Source organism: Tripterygium wilfordii, chromosome 16 (assembly GCF_013401445.1).
Source record: "Tripterygium wilfordii isolate XIE 37 chromosome 16, ASM1340144v1, whole genome shotgun sequence".
In the NCBI taxonomy this organism is placed as follows: Eukaryota; Viridiplantae; Streptophyta; class Magnoliopsida; order Celastrales; family Celastraceae; genus Tripterygium; species Tripterygium wilfordii.
In genome coordinates, this window is record NC_052247.1 from 4,194,300 (window position 1) to 4,216,659 (window position 22,360).

Genomic DNA, 22,360 nt, shown 5'->3' on the forward strand with positions numbered 1-22,360 from the left:
ATCCTTCGATATTAGTAGGACAAGGAACTCAATTCAGCTTGCTCCTAATTCACTGCTTCATGTTGTGTACGCAAAATATTGTAGCCATTCACTTGAACAAAGTACTGTTAATTCCCTTCTGTGACTTCTTCTGAGTGAAGAGAGAAACCTAGAGAAAATGCAAAGATCTTGCATGTCCTTAGCCTTCAGGGTTCAGGCACAGTGTCAGAGAAAAGAGTGAGTGTCACAAGCCCAGGTTGATTTGATCAAGCACAATCCTCGTACGATAGAGGTCCTCTTCATTAACAATCCAGAAGGTCAATAATCACTGCCAGAATGTTCAGTTGGTAATATACATCTTGCAAAAAGGGGGAAATATCACTTCCAATTTCAAGGGCGAAAATTGAGAACGAACAACTTCAAAAAGTAAGCTCCAAACTGCAATACCAGTGATTCCACAAATTCCTTCAGGTTCTTCATATCTTGCTCCAAATCATCATCGTCATCATCAAAGCCTTTGTTCCAAAAGTAAGACTTGCTCCCAATGTGGTTTATAATGCCTCCACAATCCAACCTGCTTTTGACTTAAAAATCTAAAACTCTTTTTAACATATATTTTCCTCACAACCTGGACAACTCCACGCATATAAATGGTTGAGGGAAATCCATGCCAACACAATTTTACCACCCCTCATTGCCACCCAATAACCAGGTGCACCTTTTGGGCAGAAAGCCAGAAATACTCTAATCCCACTTGAGGAACCATCCTCTCAAAATTCACAACCAAAAAATTTGAACAATCAACCCCTCTGCAAAAGTCATCCTGCACAAGAAGATGGCACTTTCTTAGTATCTTCTCTCTCATAGTCATTCGTAATCACTCAAGGATCTTCCCACATAGCACTGTGAATGAGTCGGTACAAAGCGACCTATGTAAGCATATGCATTCAACTTCCTATTTCACCTCATATCGAGCTCTAAAAGAACCCTTGTTTACAATTCACTTTGATTGGTACCCTAAATTTCAAGGCCTTCAACAGCTGAAAGCATGAAAAAAAATGTTCCATAATTTTGCACTCTCTTTCTCAGTATCTTCTCTCTCATACGTAATCACCCAAGGAGCTTTCCACACAGTACTGTGAATGAGTCTGTACGAACCAACCTATGTAAGCATATGCAATCAACTCCCAATTTCACTTCATACCAAGCTCTAAAAGCACCCTTGTTTACAATTCACTTTTATCGGTACCCTAAATGTCAAGGTCTTCAACAGTCGAAAGCATGAAAAAATGTTCCATAAGTTTGCACTGATTTTGAAGTTCCTCAATGAGGTGTAGCAGAAAAAAAAAAAAAGGGAAGTGGGTTCTTGTGACAATACCAGAATTTTGATCCTTGCCACTCAGTGAAACTCCTAAATGTCTTTTCAGGAGCTCTGAGAAAGGAAAACAGATAATATAAGTCAGAGGCCAATCCAATAGATTACATCAAGTAAAATTTTCCTACAAGGCCAGTTTATCTTTAATGCACCAAAAGATTAATAATAATGCAGAAAATGATAAGTTATCGATAACGAATTTATAAGAAAAAAAGAACCACTCACTACCAAATTCAGCTCAATAAGTAAACTCCATTCTGCTAGACCAGTGATTCCACAAAGGCCTTCATGTTCTTCACATCTTCCCTTGAATCTGGGTACTTTGGTGGTTGAAAAAGCTTCCATAAACCAGCTGGATGTCGACTTTTGACATGGACATCTGAAAACCTGCCATATAATTCTTCACATTCTGGGTATGGCTTGACATATAAGTTATAAAATCTAAGCCTACTCAGTTTAACTAGACTCCCCAATCCAATCTCACAACCCAGTGCACCTTTGGATTCCAAATACTCAATCACATTGTACCGAGGAACAATCTGCTTCTCAAAATTCACACCTAAATACTCTGGAACTTCAATCAAGCAACCCACATTGAATTTCATCTTCTTAACTAAGAAGTCAATCTTTCTTTCAATTTCTTCCAGCTTGTACATGATCACTCTCGGTTCTTTCCACAACACTGTGAATGCTTCCCTACGAAGCAGTCCATGTTTGCATAAGCAATCAACTCTCAGTTTCACTTCAAACCCAGCTCTAAAAGCACCCTCGTTGAAAATTTGCTCTTTTATTCGCTCCCTACATTTTAAGGATCTCAACAATTGCAAGCATCGGGAAAGCTCCCCTAATTCCAACCTGAGAATTTCTGGTTCTCTAACAATCTCTTTCCTAACAAAATCTTTGCCAAAACCCAAATTCCCAAACTCATCAAGCAATGGTATTAGCCTGTTTTCTACTCCATATCCTAAAACCTCAGGAAAAGAATGTAAAATACATTGAATTCCTTCCATGGGAATACCAATGCTCAACAGGAACTCGATTCTCCGTTCAATCTCACTTTCTCTCAGCATCATCACCCCAGGAAAGCCCTCTAAAACTCTACTTACAGTGCCTTGAGTGAACCCTAAACCCTTCAAAAGCCCCAAACTCCTTTGAAACCCATCTGGGTCCGTCTGAAACCTTCTTGCATATTCCAGAATACTCTTGATTGCCATTGGGGGCAAACCCAAGTTCCCAGATTTTGAAAAACCCACTTTCCATTTCTTAAGGAATTCCAATTCCAAAACTCCAGGGCAGTCTGATATCAATGAAACGAGCGATTTCTGGGGAATTCTGAAGGATAAGAGAATACCCAGAGACTTTTCGATGTCATGTGAATCAGAACTCAATAAGAAGTGATTTGTTGCGAGTAAATTGCGAAGCACAGAGGAAGGAAAACCGTATCTTTGGAGGAGATTTGCAAGAGAAATATGTTTTCTACCTTGTGTATGCGATTGTTGGGAAAATTGAACTGAAGAAAGAAATTGGGGTTTTGGATTGGCGAATGATAGGTATTGATAGAGAGCGGCTCTATTTAGGAGAAATCTAGCTGCCATTAGATTGACGACTACGCATCAGTGCGAAGTTTTGAGCTTTTGTTGGTCTAATATTTTGGAGAAGATAATTATTTTTTTTACGTTTGACAATTGACATCTCATTTTTAATATTTAAAATTAAATTATTATTATAGAAAAAATAAAACAAAAGGTGGAAACTTTTTTCCCCGTGGGAATCCTGAGCCACCATATATTTTGGATTTCGGATTCTACAATTTCTCAATAATCAAACTAACGTTATGTTTGATTAGTAGTGGGAATGAGAATAAAAAGAGGAATGATAAATTATTAGATTCTAATGTTTGGTTGGTGAAAAATCGTGACAGAAATATTGTAAAATACATTTGGTATCTGAAAATTAATTGGAAAATAAGAATTAGAATAATTGACAAAATACTAATATTATCTCTTATGGTTGGTTGTGCTCTGACAAACAAATGATACTTAAAACGATGTATTTATATAAACCTATAACTTGTGTATTTAACTTGTATTCGAAATAAGTTCATTGCATCGGCCTAGAATACTATTAATTTGGCATTGCCAAATGAGGTCCCAGCAATTTGCCATATAAATCGATAAGTTGGCGAAATTAATGAGCTCTATAGAAAAGTTATTTATTGAAACAATATTCTTATCAATATATTAAGTTTATTAACAACAAGTCGATTTCGTAATGTATTAAGCTAAATTGGTATAAAAAGTTATGGATACACTTCTTGACAATGGTATCCATCGCTAGCCAACGAAGGATGATCATAATAAGATTTACAAGGCATTTTCAAATGTAATTGAAGGCAAAAATGGATGATTTTATGAGAAATGTCTAATCCCTTCGTCGGTATTTGATCCTCTAAAATATTCCTTAACATAAGAGAATTTTAATTAGATCCATGAAATCGACTAAAATTGTTGTTTTTCAAATTTCGAGCACCTTCAAAACTATACTATAGGCTCCATTTGGTAGAGCTTATTTGCTATCAAAATAAGCTAGCTTATAAACCATGAAATAAGCTATTAAGTGTTTGGTGAAACTTATAACTAATACTAGCTTCTAAGTAAGTTTAGTTTAAAATATAAAATAAATTTTGCAGGAAGAAATGAGAATCGTATAATTCGTTGTAGTTTGTTATTTGTTGTAAAAAGTTTTACATGCTAATAAGAATAGTTTCATTCTTGCTGTTTTTATTATTAAGATAAACACCATTCTTAATTAAATAATTTAATATTAAAAAATACATGCTAATAAAAACTATATAACTCATGAGGTTTATGATTTGTTGGAAATTATTTTATATGCTGAAACATTAGTTTAGACTCATAGGGTTTATCTATGGAACAAGAAAGTGTGAAAGAAATTGATGTTTTCCCTCCTTGATCTTTAATCTCTATACCATTTCATGAATATTGACAATTTGTCCTTCCTTTTCCCCATATTATGGACTAGAAGAACTTTTGGACCTGAATTTTTGTTGAAGTTGTATCTGACTGGTGCAATTGGTGGCTCCGTGTTCTTCTTAGTTCACCATGCATAGAAGTCTGCAAGTCTCTGTGCTATACTAGAACACCCTAAGCTGCAGTTCCTAACTTCTGTAGCTCACAAATCAGATCAAGAAACACAGAAGACAAAATTACCTAAATCAGCAGCCAACAAAAGACAAACTTGAACCAGATGAAGACAAAGAGAATGAATAAATCTCTACAAGATGATCTTTCTATTATATGATAATTCTTTCTTACAAAGACAACAACTCTTCTACCAAGCTAAAACCTGCCAAGATACATGACTACAAACAAATTTCTAGAACTAACAATCTTGACACAAGCACAACCACATATTATAAAACATAAACTAAATGACATGGCAAAAGCCTCCAACAAGATACTCAACATAATTAACAATAAGTCAAACATTACAAAGATAAACACAATAGCATAACTAAGTCTGTACTACAACACTCCTCCTATAAGTTTAACTTAGAAACACGAAGTTTAATTATGAGAAACTCAAACATTCCCTTAGACAATGCCTTTGTAAGGATATTTGCCACTTGCTCTTCAGACCTACAATAAATCAATTCAATTTCACCAGCCCTTTTAGCTTCTCTTACAACATGAAACTTGACATTTATATTCTTGGTTCTGTTATGTTGCACTAGGTTGTCTATAATGACAATGGCAGACTTACTATCACACATCAAGGCATTAGCCTCCTTATGTCCATGACTCAAATCAGCAAGAAGCTCCCTTAGTCACACTGCATGATTGGAAGCTATAACAGCTGTCATGCATTCAACTTCTACAGTGGATTATGCCTTCACTTCCTGCTTCTTTGAACTCTAGCAGAATGCACCTGATCCAATAAGGAATGCAAAATTCAGTAGTACCCTTGATTGTTGTTAGGAAGTTTGTGACTTTGTTTTTGCTTGTTTGTAATTCATTCAGTTAGCATATTGAGTTTATTTAGGTGATTTATGTTTTTTCGAAAGTTACTTCATAGTTCCTTTCAAATCTCTAGACGATGTGAACCGTGTCTAGGAAGTATGGATCTCCACTTGCCTATATTGCATTCAATATCCAATTAATTAGTTGATTTTAAATTAGATTAGGTTTTTGGGTTTTTGCTATTACTATTTATATTTGTATGCAATCTTTTTCTTCCTTAAGTTTGCATGGAAACATTTACTCACTTTTGGAGAAGAACTTAATAAGTTTCACTTATTTCTTTGATGAACATTTTATGGTAACTCCTCATTCACATTCCACAGTTTTTGTGGTCATAGATGTCTTTTATCACAATTATAGTATGCGATGTGATTCATTTTCTTACTAATAGTTTTCATTGTGATTTGGCGTTGATGTTTTAAAGATATTTTATCACACTTATAGGTTGCACACACACTAATTGAATCATAGTGAACACAATTGATATGTTAAACCATGTTTTTCTCTCTATCTTCCTCTCTCAATTGAATTGATATTTGTTATTTGATTTTGGCAAAATAAAGGGATGTGAATGTAAAATGTATGAGATTGATTAGATGTAATTCAACATTTTTCATCTCAAGAAATAACTACTGTGGGCATGTTGAGTCCTTTCCATGTACAGAGTAGATGGTAGCTATCGATATGAATAATGCTTTTATGATTAGGGGGTTTTCTACACTAGACAGGATAAAACATGTCAATATGTAAAACCTAATACATTTAGGTATGAAAGTTGCCTACTTTGAGCAACCTTTAAATATACTTAATTACACATATTGGATTATGTCATCATAACAAAGTGACCAGCTATTAATGTTATAATTATAATTGGTATTAGGGAGATATATATAGCGTAAGTAAATGGAGCGGCATTGTGCCCACTTACAATTATCTATATCTAGATATTCAAGTTGCATTGAATATAATTTTATATGAATTAATTATTATTTAGTAGTTTTCATTTTAAAGTGTAGAAACTCATTATTATTCTAATTGTTTGAATACTTTATAGGAATTAATTTTTTGTTGGAGTTATTGCATGAAGAAAGAATATAAACCAAAGGGAGTAGCCTATGGGTGTGTGTGTGTGATGTTGGTAGCAGTTTCCTGTGACAATAACACGGCAAAACTCCCACATCGGTTGTGTGTGTTCCTCTTAAGTAGTATATAAGTTCTCTCTACCACACACTTTTTTGCCTGTGATGTAATACTCACGGGTAGTGTGTGTAGTTGTTCTTGCATCTGCTTAGGTTGTAGTTCGAAAAAACAAAAAACGGCAGTAGCCTATGGGTGTGTGTGTGTGATGTTGGTAGCAGTTTCCTGTGACAATAACACGGCAAAACTCCCACATCGGTTGTGTGTGTTCCTCTTAAGTAGTATATAAGTTCTCTCTACCACACACTTTTTTGCCTGTGATGTAATACTCACGGGTAGTGTGTGTAGTTGTTCTTGCATCTGCTTAGGTTGTAGTTCGAAAAAACAAAAAACGGCAGTAGCCTATGGGTGTGTGTGTGTGATGTTGGTAGCAGTTTCCTGTGACAATAACACGGCAAAACTCCCACATCGGTTGTGTGTGTTCCTCTTAAGTAGTATATAAGTTCTCTCTACCACACACTTTTTTGCCTGTGATGTAATACTCACGGGTAGTGTGTGTAGTTGTTCTTGCATCTGCTTAGGTTCTAGTTCGAAAAAAAAAGGGATGTGGTGAGAAAATACTATTGTGTTTGTTAATCAGCATAAAAAGTTAAGAGTATATCTTGGTTTTGTTGTCACAATAAATAGACATCTAGAGCGTGACAAGACTTTCACCGACTTAATTGATGGTTGACACTTCTATTCCACGTATCAACACAATAAATGAGAATTATTTTTTTAATGTTTATGACAATGTAACATTTTCGTAATTACTTGAAATTTTAGTTTTTTTTTGAATGTAAACTTTGTTGGTGTTATCTGTATCTTATGTCTTTTTGTCTTTTTTTTTTTGTGTCATCCAATCTTGATGACCTCTTGATAAAGAATTTTATTTTCTCTAAAGGATGAGTTTTGAAACAAGTCAATGTATTAGATGGTTTTAACATATATCTTAGAAATATTCATATAATTCACCCATTGGAAAGTATTTATTAGAGAGAAAGTTTGTTTACTCTAATTAACCAACGACATGTCTACTACCAACATGAATCTGATTCGAAACATTGGGAATGCGTGTTGCCATCTCGTATAATCAACGGTTATGGTGTATGTTGATATTGATTATGTAATTTTATTCTTATTTTAGTGTTAACGTTTTATTTTTTCCAACATTGATATGTAACTGTCAGCAATGATCGATAAAATAGCGGTGACCGTTTTCAATACGAACATTATACTCCATAATATTCTAAAACTCATTGTGAACAAGTTTTGTAAATATATATTCGCATAGCAAACTTATATGTTCATTTAACCGTTGAAATTGATTAAAAAGTAAAAAATTTATTATATATTTGATAAAATGAATATAAAAATTTAATTAAGATTAGGACAATCAACCTAGCGTATCTTAGTGAGGTGGAAGAGATATATGGTTGAAATATTTTCAAAATAATAAAGAAATTTTTACATTGGTAGTTTCATATCAATGGATACAACTCTTCTCTGACAACTTCTCTTGAACACAATCTTACAACTTCTCTTGAATACAACCCTTCACAAGAGGTGTGTTTCTTTTGACAAGAGATCTCTTTCTTTTTAAACACAACCCTTCACCAAAAAGGTGTGTTTCTTTTTGGACACAACCTTTCACTAAAAGGTGTGTTATTCTCTATAAATACATCATTCCAAGACATTCAATTATAATTTTAAAATCATCTAAACAACTCTCAAACTTAGATTCTATCCTTGCAAAATAGAATTCCAAGCACTTGTTAAAGTTCTGTTTTTCTTGGTCATTCTTGGGTGTTCTTCCTTTGTGCAAAGGCCGAACATCAAAACGTTAAATACGTGGTGCTTCATTGTATCTTGGAAGTGTATTTGTTGTTATCCTGTGCACACCAATTGATGGAGGCAAATAACAATTTAAGGAAAGCGTTATTCCGTGCCTTGAAGTAAAATCTAAATTGTCAAAAATTCTCCAACATTCTACATTGTGGAAATTTCTCCAACATATATTGCTTATATGGATTCCTATGTAGTGTTGGAATTCTCTGCTAGGGTGGAAAGAGGGCATCACACATTTTTTGTTAATTAATTTTAGTTGTACACAAACAATAATGCAAAAGAAAAAGAAGTAAAGTATAAATATTATAAGTAATATATTCATATTAAATAATATACGGGTATCGAATAGGTTGGATTTCAACATATTTGTTTTCACGATCCTTCACTATCATTTTTGAGATATATTTATTCTTATTATTGTAAGTTAATAATATATGGGTATGGAGCGGTTGGATTTTAGTATATTCGTTTTCACTATCCTTTTTGAGATATACCTATTCTTATTATCATAAGTTAATAATGTTATGGGCCTTATGATAATAAGAATAGGTATGGAGCGGGTTGGATTTCAATATATCCGTTCCTGCTATCCTTTTTGTGATATATTATTATCATAAGTTAATAATATACGGGGTATGGAGCGGGTTGGATTTCAACATATCCATTCCCGCTATCCTTTTTGAGATATACATATTCTTATTATCATAAAGCGTATATCATTATTCATCTCACACGGACTTATAGTAAACCCATCGTATTATGAATTGGTAGGATTTGAACTCAAAACTTCTAATAGGAACAAGATTGTTCTTTCGTACAAATGCAAGACGTTCGGAGATGGCTTATATTGTGGAATATGCTTCTACCTATCAACCAAGATCATTATATGTTTTGGCAATAACACAAGACAAAAATGGATATGAGATTTTATCGTCTATGCTTAGAGAGAGAAAAAGGAAAGAAGACAATAAAAGAATGTAGAAGAGCATTAATAGAAATGCTGACAAGAACATATCGCAAGAAAATCCTGGTTGATTTACTATGCACTGAACAAGGAAGTTGGCATTGGAATGGTTAAAAAAAATACATTAAAGGAAATATGAAAGTAAAATCAAAATGTAAAAGGTGCAACATAGAAGTAGAGTTGTATAAACTAAAAAAAAGTTGTTTGATCATTAAAATAAATGCATTTAAAATTTTAAATATCATGTCGTTTAAAAAATTAATTTCTTATCCAAAAACATATGTATTATAATAAAAAATATCATATCAATTTAGATGAGCAATACAAATTTTTTCTAATTATGAAAATAATAGATAATAAATATATTTGAATTACTTTGATACAATTTCTCATAAATAATTATCATCACCAACTACAACTTCGCCCACAACATCCAGGAACTTCGTCTACTGCCCCCAAACTGGCAGGAAATTATCGCGGAGCACGAGGAGGAGAAAGGTGTAATTCAATCGGAGCCTACGAAGGAATATCACATTCCTTCGTATAGGGTTGAGACATTGAGGCTTTGTGCTCTGTTTTTGGTAAGAACTGTGTTTGGTGTGTCTTTGGATTTTTTTTTTTACAAAAACATGAAAATAGGGTATACTCAAAATCAAGTGAATTTTAAGTGAAGTGCTTTATATGTGGTGGGCAATCCTCCCCCTGTACGTCGATTTTCAGGGTTGAGTTAGGCCCACTGCATAAGATATTCTTAATGAATCATATTCGAACATTAGCAGCTGACATGTTCACTAAACCCATGTCAGTGAGTAGTTGTAGATCTTCATCCAAGCTTAACATAATTGATCTTCATGTTAAGTTTGAAGGCGGGTGTTAGGTTAGGGGAACTCGGGGTGGTAAAAAATCGGTTCGGAGTCAGTTATGGATCGGATAACATCAAGTGTTTAAGAAATATTTATACGTTCGGCCTTAATCTGGATTGGATTTTAGACGTAGTTAATTGATCAAACCCATATTGGTTTAAATTCAAACAAGTAAATCGGATAATAATCTTATCTGAGTTGGGCTCCGGACAAGTAAACCAGACAAGATTTATGTGTTTGGACCTGAACCCAAACTCTGTCATCTGGATTGAACAGAGTTTTGACACTGCTATTTAGTATTTAGAACTCTACAATTATCTAATCTTGTTTAGTTAAATATAAAGTTTGAAATAATTATATGATCTTCCACCGTTAGCGTCAGGATTTAGTGCCCTAGTCTTACCCATACATACGACAGGTCAAAAACAAACTAATCCACGACGAAACGAAGAGAACGAGTACAATGGCATCGGAGAAACGATGCCACTACGAGGTGCTCGGCCTCTCGCTCGATTGTACGGCCGATGAGATCCGTTCGGCCTACAAGAGGCTAGCCCTGCTCCGCCACCCGGATAAGCTTGTCAAGTCCGGGCTCAGCCACGCTGAAGCCACCGCCCAATTCCAGGAGCTAGCCCAGGCGTACGAGGTTCTATCCGACCCCAAGGAGCGTGCCTGGTACGACTCCCATCGCACTCAGATCCTATTCTCCGACTCTAACAGCGCCTCCAACGCCAACTCTTCAATCCCTGACTTGTTCCACTTCTTCTCCAATTCGGTTTTCTCGGGTTATACCGATACAGGTAAGGGATTCTACAAGGTGTATTCTGATTTGTTCGAAAAAATTTATGCAAACGAGGTCAAATTTGCGAAAATTTTGGGGTTGAGGGTGGATTCGGTGAGGGAGGCTCCGGTGATGGGGAATCTTGGGAGCCCGTATAAGCAGGCGTCCGCTTTTTATGACTATTGGCTAGGGTTCTGTACGGTTATGGATTTTGGATGGGTCGATCAGTTCAATGCCAAGGCAGGTCCAGACAGGAGGACAAGGAGGTTTATGGAGGAGGAGAACAAGAAGCTTAGGAAGAAGGCTAAGCGGGAGTACAATGAGACTGTGAGGAGTTTGGCTGAGTTTGTGAAGAAGAGGGACAAGAGGGTGATTGATATGATGGTGAAGAGGGAGAAGGAGAGGGAGTTGAAGAAGGAGAAGGAAAAGGAATGGAGGAAGAAGGTGGAGAGGGAGAAGAGGGAGAGAGCTAGCAGGTACGAGGAGCCTGAATGGGCAAGAGTTCAGGAGGAAGAAGAGGGTGAAGAAGGACCGATTGACGGTGATGTAATTGAAGAAGGGGGAGATGAGGAGACTAAGAGGAATGAGTTTTATTGTGTTGTGTGTGGGAAAAGATTTAAAAGTGAAAAGCAGTGGAAGAATCATGAGCAGTCCAAGAAGCATAAGGAGAAGGCTGCTGCATTGAGAGAGTATTTCACTGAAGAAGTAGAAGAAAAAGGTCAAGAAGAAGAAGAAGAAAAGGAGGAAGAAGAAGAAAAGGAAGAAGAAATAGATGAAGTGAGTGAATCTGAGGGAGTGAAGAATGATGTGGAGGAATTGAAAGAGAGGTTTAGGGAGGAACTTAGGGTTGGGGAGGGTGGTGGAAATGGGGTTGATCAACTAAGTAATAGGGATGGGGCAGAGGAAGATGATTTCGTAGATGTTGGGGATGGGGATTGGGTAGAAGTCACCGCTGAGGATGCTGATGATGATCCGAACGAGGATGATGATTGGGAAACGTATGTAATTGAAGCAATGCGTAGGAAAAAGGCAGGTTTAAAGGATGAGGACAAAGATGAGGACGTGGAGTTGCCAATAAAAATGACCTTGGAGGATGAGAAGAATGATGCCAGCTTTATGGAGTATGATAATCGAAAGAAAACAGGACGTAATCAAGGGAGAAGAAAAAATAGGGAGAAGAAAAATGGAGAGGCTACAACAAAGGTTGATCTCGATGAAACTACAAGTCATAATGAGGGAACTAATGGGCATGATAATTCGCATGTCACAGAAACCCCTTCCCATTCTTTTGATAAGCATGAAAATGAGGACAAAATTGGTGACCAGAGGAGTAAAAATCGTAGCAAACAGAGTCGATCTTTTGATAAAAAGAGGGCGTCAAAGAACGAAACAATTACAAAATCTGATAGGTTGGCTAAAGGAAAGAAAGGAAAGGTAAGAGAACCTTATAAATTTGCTTATATGCTCTTTTATTTTCCATTGGTTATTTCATTTTTATTGAACCGCATGATACATACTACAGTAACTGGATTCCTGAATGCCTTGCACATTTTGCATGAATATGAATGCTCTAACTATGTTTAGTGTTAAAAATATAATTTTGATAGACATTGTGGAGGAGTTTCTGTATTCCCTAATTTTTTGCTGGACTTAGAGAATTATAAGGAATCTGATTGTCATGCTTGGAACAGTTATGGAAACCTGAAATAAAGGAAAACAACATAAGACACGGCACTGCGATTTACAGTCTCTTATGAACTCGACCAGGGCCTCCACACTATCTGGAGTGACTCCTTTCATCGTGAAAATACGAACTACCAAGTACAACTCAATGATAAATATTGCTGTAATTTACTTAAATGTACTCTCTGTCATCAAGATATTCTTTGTTTCTCGCCACTCAATGTAATGAAGTACCATTCAAAATAAGCATTTGATCACCATTATCCTGGCTTTGCTTCGCTAGGAGATTCCATCCTCCAAAAAAGAAGATGGTTTTTAATGTCTTCAGGCTATTTCAAAAAGCATCTGGTAGCCAGAATGGTCAGGTGTCAGATAGCTCATGAAAAACTCTTGTGCAAATGATTTTACAGCCTGGGAGCTGTTCTGCACTAACTAGAGAAATTAGAGGGCTTCACAACTCATCCCTTTTGTTGTCATTTGGTTCATCCGGATGGGAAGGAACAAAAGGGCTTTTAGTGACAAAGAAACTTGGTTGGATGCTATCACTGTACATGTGATCTTGTAGTCCAAAATAATCCCGTAATTAGTAAAAGAAATATAACTTGAAACTTTTGTTCTCGAACTTTGCAATATGCAGTAGTGAGTCGTGACCATTTCCTTGAAAGCCTAGATATTACAAACTTGTACTTGCTTTCTTATTTTTTGAGTTGAACCCGTTTGGTGTTTGTAGTAGACATATTGCATTCTGGGTTCATAGTTTGTATTGCCTTTGTCTAATTACTTCTACATCTAAAAGCTCTTTCAATACCTGTATTATTGTTGATAGAAAGCTAGAAGAACCAATAATTCATGAATCTATGCTGTAATCTAGACATATTAATGTCCTCTGTCCGAGCAGACGTATTGCATTCTGGGTTCATATTGTCTGTATGTCAATTACTTTTACATCTAAAGGCTCTTTCAATACCTGTATTATTGTTGATAGAAAGCCATAAAAACCAATAATTCTCGACTCTAGGCTGTAATCTAGACATATTAATGCCTTCTGTCCGAGCACGCTATGGCATGAACAAAAGAAGAGTGCCAAAGCCCCATCAACATCAACCTCCAGCCTGGTAAATAGTCGAGACATGTTGGATCACTTGCAATAACCTGGACAGTGGAATGTCAAACCATCTGCATACTCCACCAAGTTTTTAAGTTGATGCATAAATATCTTATGCTTCCTAGCACAGAGTAAAAAAGAAAAAGGAAAATAACATCTGTCCACATCTACTTCCTTTTACTTCTTATAAATTTCTTTCTTCGAGAGTTGAGAGGTTGCTAGTTGTGTATTATACTTTTCTCCGCTTTCTCTCTTCCCCGTCTCACTGTCATATATGTTGTCATTCGATGCAGGCATCATCTAGGAATTCAGAAAATATATGTGAGAAATGCGGAGAGGAATTTGTATCAAGGTTTTATGCCACTTCATTCTCTTTCTTTTAATTTTCTTATTATTCTCCGCATGTGTAGTATGAAAAAGAAAATGTTAATGTGTCCTTTGTGATTACAGGAACCAACTACATAAGCATTTGGGTGATACGGGTCATGCCTCTCTAAAGATGTCAAGCCGATAGCTTCATATCTCCTCGTGTGATCTATTGGTCCCGAGTTTCTCTGCTTCAGCTTGCTAGGGAATATTTATTCTTTTGTCATATTTTAACATTTCATAAAATCATAGTTGAAAGCAAATGATCAAGGACAGTTGTTGATACTTGCTTTTGGTAACTGTAAATCGCGAGACAGATATGCCAGTAATCTTACAGAGTAATGTGAGGGAGAAACTAGAAATAAGGTTAACGGAGAGAGCATTCATTTGAGAACTATTTTTGCTACTCATTGTTAGCACAGAACCATACACTAAATTTCTCTATGAATATGGTTGCTCTGGACGCATTTTTACTGTTCTGGCAATATTATTGGCAAGGTGTGTCATGAGCCAAGCATAGCATAAACAAGTGAATCTTACAACTGACAAAACAACAGTAAACAAAGTCTTGCAGCATCAAATTCTTACAGATTACTGATAATACACAGCTGTTCTCTTACATCTGATCCGATATATAATAATAATATGCAGCAATAGTTCTACTAACTAATAAAACAGCAAAACCAGCAGAGATATTCCCTATGATCGACCCTCTCTTAAACCCAACAAAAGCATCAACCCTGAAACCAAGATGGCTAGAGAGGAAGAGAACATAGCAGAGTATTCAAGTTTAAGCCCGCCGTGACTCTCGTCCGTGTTGATACCAGCTCCTGATGGACCTACGCCGGTGTTAGTACCAACCCCTCCTAACACTCCTCCACTAGATGGGGTTGCACCAAAAGGGGTTGTGGTTCCTGGTGTGGTGGAGGTACCTGGGGTGTTTGTAGCTACCGGGACGCCTGTCGTGCCGGTATTCACAGAACTGAACCAAGATAAGAAGAAATGCATAGTGACCTTAATGAAAACCATAGCTCAAATGCAAGGAACTGTAAATAGGTAGGAGTAAGCCATCAAAACATTTGTCAAAATGTCAATAGAAAAAGAATTAACAATTGCTTCAATCAACAACCAACATATGCAAAGAAGATCCTAATCTCATTGAAATATACATAGTATAGCATATAAAACTTTGTTCATTCATCCAATCCAATTAAATGGTCAAATAGTAACAACCCACAAAGTACTTCTGTAAGGTCACAATTAATCTTAAAGCATGTAACTTTGTGTTATCAATTCATAGCCCATGATTTCAAATAAAGACAACCCACATCTCCCAGAAAATTGTCATTGCAGGAGACAAAACTGGGACCAGAACTGCACATTTCTCTATACTATACAGTGTACAGTCAAAAAAAAATTCAAACAGAGGGCTCAGCTCTCTAAAAAGTGAAGAAAAAGAGAGAGAGAGAAGGCACCTTTTCTCCATGCTTTGCAATCAAAATATTTTAACCCCAGTGTTAACAGTTCAAACCTTGATGTAATTTTTATTACCAACTCAGTATGGTGAATTCACAAAATAATTCATTTCGGTGCAAGTTGAATGAGTTAGTGAGACAGTGTCATTGAATATTCAGTACCACCTGTGACATTCAATGTGGGTGGAGTGGAGCCCAACTATTGCAGCAATTTCTTTATGAAATTGGAAACAATCAAACAAACAACATTATTTTCCTCTGGAGAGTCAAAAGATTCAAAATTCTTTCAAAAGGTTTACTTTTTTCCCAGAATTCAAATTTCAAAGGGAAAAAAGATGCACATTCCACCAAAAAGAGAAATGTCTCTGCTTTATGCTATATCAGTAATTTTCCAATTCCTGATCTGATCTTTTGGTGGTAAATAAGTTGAGCAAGTTAATTTGGCTTCTCTTTTTCTTCATCTAAAGTTCTGTTTCTTTTTTTTTAACAAAAAAACAATCAAGGTTTTATCTTTTTATACGGTGAATATGAACAAAGATCCTAATCTCAACTAAATACAGTTAAAACTCTATTCTGCTCGTGGTAATCATGTGCAATTGTGACATTTACTGCCTCAAGACATCTCATCACAACCAATGTGAAGTGTCAGAGCTTTTTACTACCTTGAATTGATAAACAAGAAGAGGATGAAGATGGAAGAACACCATACCTAGCACTAGAAGGGTAAGAACAGGCTTGTGTGCCTGTAAATCACAATCCAAAACAAAGTACAAAGATATTTGAGTACCCAATTGGCTTCCTACATTTTTAGAGATTAAATGTGAGGGAGATTTTGAGGGGAACTTACTAGGGTCAGATGTGGAAACCATAGCAGTACCACCAAAATCACAGGATCCTTGGGCCTGCCCTTTCTTCTGGAAATAGCTGTTAACAGCATAATCACAATGTGCCTTCACAGTGTTGGGGTTGAAACAAGGACCATTTTGATGGGTAGGGTTACAGTCAGCCCCAGCTCCACAAGCATAGTCCAATGTTTTCTGAAGGACTGAGTCACCACCTCCAATCTTGCACACACACCATGTGCCACCTACCATATTCAAACCCATAAAAAAAAGAAGCAATATTAGATAAACCCAACAAAATCAAGTAGCAAAGAAAGGTGAAAACTCATAGTTTTCTTGCAAGAACTAAAAAAGTTTCTTGCTTTACTATACTGCTACACTATAGAGTAAGATTGCCACAATGAGATGGCAGAAGAGGAAATAAAATGCAGGAGCTTACTTGAATGGCCAGTCATGGCTAAAACCAGCAATAGAACTACAAAAGCAGCCATGGATTAGACTAGAAAAAAGGAAATGGCTGTAGATCAGATTTAATAAGACAATAATATGCTCAAAAGAAGGTGTTGCAGTTTGTGAGAGAAGGGAGGAGGAAGAGAGGAGTGGAAGAGATAACAGTAGAAAGGTTTTGTCAGAAATGGGCTAAAAATCATATATCATGTAAAGTAGTGATAATGGTGGGATGTGTATGGCTTTTGCTTTCTCTGCTTTGGTGTCGGCTTCTCAATGTTGTTTTTTGTTTGCAAGTGAGTTCCAGGAGGTACCCCATCTCCAAAAAAGAAAAATAATTAACTTGAGTTGTCCATCGATCTCTTTTTATCCCTAATCAACCCATCTAGTGTGGAGATTGACCAGAGTGGAGCAAAAGTTGTGGTTTTGGAATTATTTGCTATCAGATGTTAGATGAGTCATGAGTCTCTCTCTCAGGAACAACTGTTTGAATTAATAAAGAAAGAAGAATTAGAGAGGTTTTACAGAATCATTGGATGATAGCAATATAGTTGGTGAATCTCTCTGATTCTAAATCGTATGAATTTGGGAGGTACTAAATTCGATCTCACTAGAAATAATATCATTTTCATCGATGCATCAGTCTTATGCAACTTGTTTCTCCTTGGACCGTATCACTTAATGATATTTGTGCCCGATGAAAAAGGCATCATACATGTGAGAGGTGATTTGTTCTTATAAACTCATATCACTTAACTTAGCAAAACATATAATTCATAACATGCAGTCACACGCTCAGTTTTTCTCAATTTACCCTATTGTCACAAGGCTTGAGTTTGAGTTTTCCTCAACTTATCTGACCATAAAATAAAATAACTCGAATTTGAGTTGATATCGGGTGTGTGTTGGCAAGCATTTTTTTGATAGCATTTAGGTTACCTGATAGAATAAATGCTACCTGTTTGCCAAACAACCATTTAATAGCTAGCATTTCAAGGATAATTTTATAACAATTTTATAGCCATTTCGAAATTGTGGTCAATTGGATTATTTTAACACAATTCAACTTTTCTTTCCCATAGTATCCTTACCTTTTTGTGGTCATGACCATATAGGTTCGGGCTTCTATGAGCTTCACATAATACCCCAATAAGTAATTTGTCACTACAATGTCAACAACTTTATACTATCACCATATTTACAACCAAACACTATCAACATTTCAAACATCATATAATGTACCACCATATATACTATAATAATATATGCTACTTCCAAAATTATTTTCAAACGAACCGATCATATGAAGGGGAAAAAAAAAGTTCACATGGTAAACAGAACCCACGTTGGAAAAGAAGCATATGCGCTACACACTGGAAATGCTGCTAGTAAAGACTGCCGCATTTAAACCTATGCATAGGTTTACTTTTTAATTAGAGTAAACCATCCAAGGAAAAAAATTTAAGGAAAAGGAAATCTGAAATAGATGAAGAGGACTGGAGGAGGTGTGACTGATTAACCGGAGAGAAATGGGCTTCAACTTTCTTGTTGGGCCTCCTTGTTTACGGATTGGGCTTTAGGTTGTTTATTATTGGGCAATTTTAGTTGCACACCGACCTTTTCGAACTACACGTCCAGTGTATCTACACAACTCAAAATTTAAACTATTTCTAATCACACTAAAATGAAAGAGCCTTCTTTGTCTTTACTTTTGTCTGCAACATTTCATATAGTTGAGAGATCAACAAAGTATAGTACTTCCCCTTCACTATGTAAATAGGACTCTCAGACAGAACAATCGATGTCATTGCCAGCTTTAAGAATTTCATGTTTCTAAGATCACAAGAATAAGATCTAGATTCAACTAGCAAGGCGTGCTAATGGCGAATCAGACTTCCTTCCCTACTCCACAGCGTGCTCAGCCCTGTTCATCTCTCGTACTCAAGCCGGAAGTATGATCTACATTGTTTTTTGATTTCGTTGAAGCGATGGGGTGTGAGGAGCGTCGACCTAAAATACCAAGAGTCAAAGCTAAGTCAACATAAGTTGGGATGTGATTAGTAAAATCGGGGGGCGTGACCAAAGTTTATCCTTACTATTTTCTATGAAATGGGCTTGTATTTATTGATTGGGCTACTATGTGTGCTATCTTTGTGAATAATACCATTTTTAAATTATGCTTTGTTGGAAAACTGCATGATCTATTTGGCATGCTTTGTTTTCCATACGTTTTATGTTTTCATTTTTTAGAAAAAAAAATTCCCAAAATACCTTCAGTTATCCAACAAAAAACAAGAAATCACTGAAAAACAGCTTCAAAAGGGAAAATGAAAAAAAATGTTTTTTGTAAATATAAGAAACATGGAAAATAGAAAACAAATCAAACACACCCGTAATTTCTTTAAAGTTACCGACACGCATTGTACTATTGTCAATTGGGAAAATTAGATAGAATTGCAAAATAGAACATTTGTCTTCCAAGAAGGACAAATTAGAAAAACCCTTAGGGAAAGGGACAAATGTTATTAACTAAGTAAAATGCCTCTACATATACATACCTTCTTCCTTGATCAACGCCTCTTCTCTCTTCTTCCTTCGTTGCTTCATCTCTCTTCTTCTTTGAGCAACGCTTCTTCTCTTCTCTTCCTTCGCTGGCGACATAGATCAGCAATTATTCTTCTTCTTCCTTGCGACTGAGATCGGGGCTTCTTCTTGTGACAGATAGATATTCAAAGCAAGCTTTTGATCTAGAGATAGAAATAGAGAACGAAAATAAAAATATCGTCCTTCGATTGTCATCAGCATATCTGATAATTTTTTGTATATGATAATATTATATCTATTTTGGGTATGTTGAAATTATATTTAAAAAGGCACATCACCTTTCTTTTTTTTATTTTCTTTTTCTTCTGGTTATGATGGATTTGTTTTTTTATCTATTCGTATGTCATCTATTTTGGATATGTTGAAATTTTATCTGCTTCGATAAGTTATATGTTTCGCAAAATGTTATATGCTTCATCATACTTTCATATGTCATAAATTTTCAAATGAAATATGACTCAAACACATAATAAAATTAAACCAAATCAGTTTCATCTACCTAAAAATTTACAAATAACATATATCATTGACAATTCAGAATTTAAAAAAAAAGGTGATATATGTCATAATGAAAAATCTTATATTCATGAATACAATCATAAAATCCAACAAAAAAAATATTATAAAAACAAGATGACGGCATTACATATCTTACTATTGTGATTTCCTAACTTTTCACATCCACCACACCTAATTTTCATTCTCCAGTGTAAAAATAAGATATATGCAAGAAATATATTATATATTAGAAATAGATAACAAATGACAAACATATATAATATCAACAAATAACATATCTTTTCTCAAAAAAAAAAAAAACATTTCAACAGGTCGAAACAGATAACATATTAATGGATCTCATGGGTAGAGTGGACAGCTGCCATCCGGCCACAGATCAAGGCTGCAGACCCACCAAAGAGAAGCGCTGGAGCACCACGATCAACTCCCAACCATCATTCACAACCGTCAATGGCTGATTTCACCAAAATCTAGGCTCGAAGCCACAATCACCAGTGAAGAAAATAGCTTGATGCGGCCATCAGAGACAATGTCATCACAAGCAACCAGCACGGGAGTGTTTCCCCATACATAGGCCCACCATCTCCACCCATTGGCTGGCCAGAATAGTCACCGAACGAAGAACATTCTATTTGGGTACTAAATGAGGAAGGGGTTTAGTGCATATAGATCACTGAAAAATACCCTCATTTGCAATTAGGTCACTCAAAGAAAAAAATTTCAAATTTGGTCACTCAATGTTTCAATTTTAAGCAATTAGGTTATGAGGGTCTAATTCCGATCAATTAGTCGTCGGAATTTACTGACATGTCATAAGTTGGTCAAAATATGATATAAAATAAAAATAAAAAATGCCATGTGGAAATAAAAATTAAAATAAAAATGTAAAGTGACATATACAAAAATAAAAAAAATCTGAAAAATAAGAAATAAAATTCTCCTCTCTCCCAGCCGCCGCAACTCTACCCTCCTCTCCACCTCCACCCACTGCCGCCAACCCTCCTCCACTCCCACCCCTACCCTATGCCTCCACCTCCCCTTTCCACATCACCATGGTCCAGGTCCAGGTCCAGATCTGGACCATAGCCATCACCCCACCCCCTCCGCCTCCACCATCCTTTCCAACAATCAACTCTGCTATTCCCCACCTTCACCCACTGTCCCTTGGAGAATGCAGAGGAAACAGAGTTCACGGCGTACTCAAAGGACTCGGACGCAAATAAAACCCTCTCTCCGCAACCACCATGAAAAATGACAACTCGTCTCTCTCATCTGGATCTAATGGAAGAAGCAAGTTTATCCCCGCCCCGAGCTGTATGAGGCAGAGTTCACTCAACTAACACGTATGGTCTCGACCATAATCAGCCCATAGCCATTGACAAGATTTCAAAATCTCGACCATAGCCAATCTCTTCGTCTCTCTCATCTCAAGATCTCGACAATCATGCATTTTTATTTCTTATTTCAAAATCTCGACCATAGCCATAGCCAATCTCTTCGTCTCTCTCATCTCAAGATCTCTTCGTCTCTCTCTCGATTTTTTTTCCCTTTCAATTCTGGTTTTCGATCTAGGATGAAATACCACATCTGTACTCTTCATTTTTTTTCTTTTAATTTATGGTTTTTCTTTTTTAAAATTATTTTTAGTTGTTTTTATATTCCATGTGGCATTTTAATTTATGTTAATATTCCATGTGGCATTTTTATTTTTATTTTAATATCCTACTGTAGCAAATTTATTTTAATTTTGGTCCACATATGCAATAAGTTGACACCTCAGCAAATTCCGGCGACCAATAGATCGGAATTGGATACTTATGATCTAATTGCTTAAAATTAAAACTTTAAGTGACCCAATTTGAAATTTTTTTCTTTGGGTGATCTAATTGCAAACGAATGAATCTTTCTGTGACCTATATGCACTAAACTCAATGAGGAAGATAATGGTATTTCTGTCAATAAAATAAATGTTTAAAATTTGTTATCCTTTATGGAGCAAAATTTATTTGAGTGTCCTTGGTGGTACGAAATTTTTAATTGAGAGACTTATCTGTATTTTTTTTCTTGTCTTTTTTCCTTTGTAGTTCTATTGTGACTCTTCATTACTGCATAAACTGTTTTTAACTACAATTTGCATAATGTCAATCCATCATTTTAGAGGTATATAATTAAGTTCTGACAAATTTAGGTCCACATACACCTGTAAACTGAAACACAAAGACAAACAATTTTACTTATCATAGAAACTTCAGAAAATAATTGATTTATTGCAGACTATATTATTCCCCAAAAG

At 35.8% G+C, this 22,360-nt stretch overlaps 3 protein-coding genes across 8 annotated transcripts; 1 reads left to right on the forward strand and 2 right to left on the reverse strand.

The window, feature by feature from the left end:
* Positions 1-628: 628 nt before the first annotated feature.
* LOC119981018 (transcription termination factor MTERF15, mitochondrial) lies at positions 629-2,985 on the reverse strand. Of its 6 annotated transcripts, none has more exons than XR_005463977.1 (3): positions 1,583-2,985; positions 1,358-1,411; positions 629-802 (listed from the first exon to the last, which is right to left on the reverse strand). XR_005463977.1 is itself a non-coding variant. In XM_038823960.1 (2 exons), exon 1 carries the CDS (start codon positions 2,947-2,949, stop codon positions 1,615-1,617), a length of 1,335 nt encoding a protein of 444 aa, XP_038679888.1. In that variant the 5' UTR covers positions 2,950-2,985; the 3' UTR covers positions 629-1,411; positions 1,583-1,614. The 6 variants fall into 6 exon arrangements, 2 of the variants coding, with proteins under 2 accessions (XP_038679888.1, XP_038679887.1); XR_005463976.1 differs by having other exon boundaries at positions 629-1,243; XR_005463974.1 differs by having other exon boundaries at positions 1,580-2,985.
* A 7,647-nt stretch (positions 2,986-10,632) lies between these two features.
* Positions 10,633-14,575, forward strand: LOC119981309 (DNAJ protein JJJ1 homolog). The gene is made up of 3 exons (XM_038824383.1): positions 10,633-12,460; positions 14,108-14,166; positions 14,265-14,575. Exons 1-3 carry the CDS (start codon positions 10,709-10,711, stop codon positions 14,326-14,328), a joined length of 1,875 nt encoding a protein of 624 aa, XP_038680311.1. The 5' UTR covers positions 10,633-10,708; the 3' UTR covers positions 14,329-14,575.
* Positions 14,576-14,725: 150 nt separating this feature from the next.
* LOC119980528 (PLASMODESMATA CALLOSE-BINDING PROTEIN 3-like) lies at positions 14,726-17,135 on the reverse strand. The gene is made up of 4 exons (XM_038823256.1): positions 16,937-17,135; positions 16,503-16,742; positions 16,365-16,398; positions 14,726-15,162 (listed from the first exon to the last, which is right to left on the reverse strand). The coding sequence occupies exons 1-4, from the start codon at positions 16,986-16,988 to the stop codon at positions 14,880-14,882; spliced, it is 609 nt and encodes a 202-aa protein (XP_038679184.1). The 5' UTR covers positions 16,989-17,135; the 3' UTR covers positions 14,726-14,879.
* Positions 17,136-22,360: the final 5,225 nt, after the last annotated feature.

What these genes read in the sequence shown, in the direction of transcription:
- LOC119981018 (XM_038823960.1), bottom strand. Translation starts at nt 2,949, where the DNA reads ATGGCAGCTAGATTTCTCCTAAATAGAGCCGCTCTCTATCAATACCTA.
- LOC119980528 (XM_038823256.1), bottom strand. Translation starts at nt 16,988, where the DNA reads ATGGCTGCTTTTGTAGTTCTATTGCTGGTTTTAGCCATGACTGGCCAT. An exon ending in AGCCATGACTGGCCATTCAA is followed by an intron (nt 16,743 to 16,936) that starts GTAAGCTCCTGC and finishes TGAATATGGTAG; the next exon opens with GTGGCACATGGTGTGTGTGC. An exon ending in GGTTTCCACATCTGACCCTA is followed by an intron (nt 16,399 to 16,502) that starts GTAAGTTCCCCT and finishes TGTGATTTACAG; the next exon opens with GCACACAAGCCTGTTCTTAC.
- LOC119981309 (XM_038824383.1), top strand. Translation starts at nt 10,709, where the DNA reads ATGGCATCGGAGAAACGATGCCACTACGAGGTGCTCGGCCTCTCGCTC. An exon ending in CTAAAGGAAAGAAAGGAAAG is followed by an intron (nt 12,461 to 14,107) that starts GTAAGAGAACCT and finishes CATTCGATGCAG; the next exon opens with GCATCATCTAGGAATTCAGA. An exon ending in GGAGAGGAATTTGTATCAAG is followed by an intron (nt 14,167 to 14,264) that starts GTTTTATGCCAC and finishes TTGTGATTACAG; the next exon opens with GAACCAACTACATAAGCATT.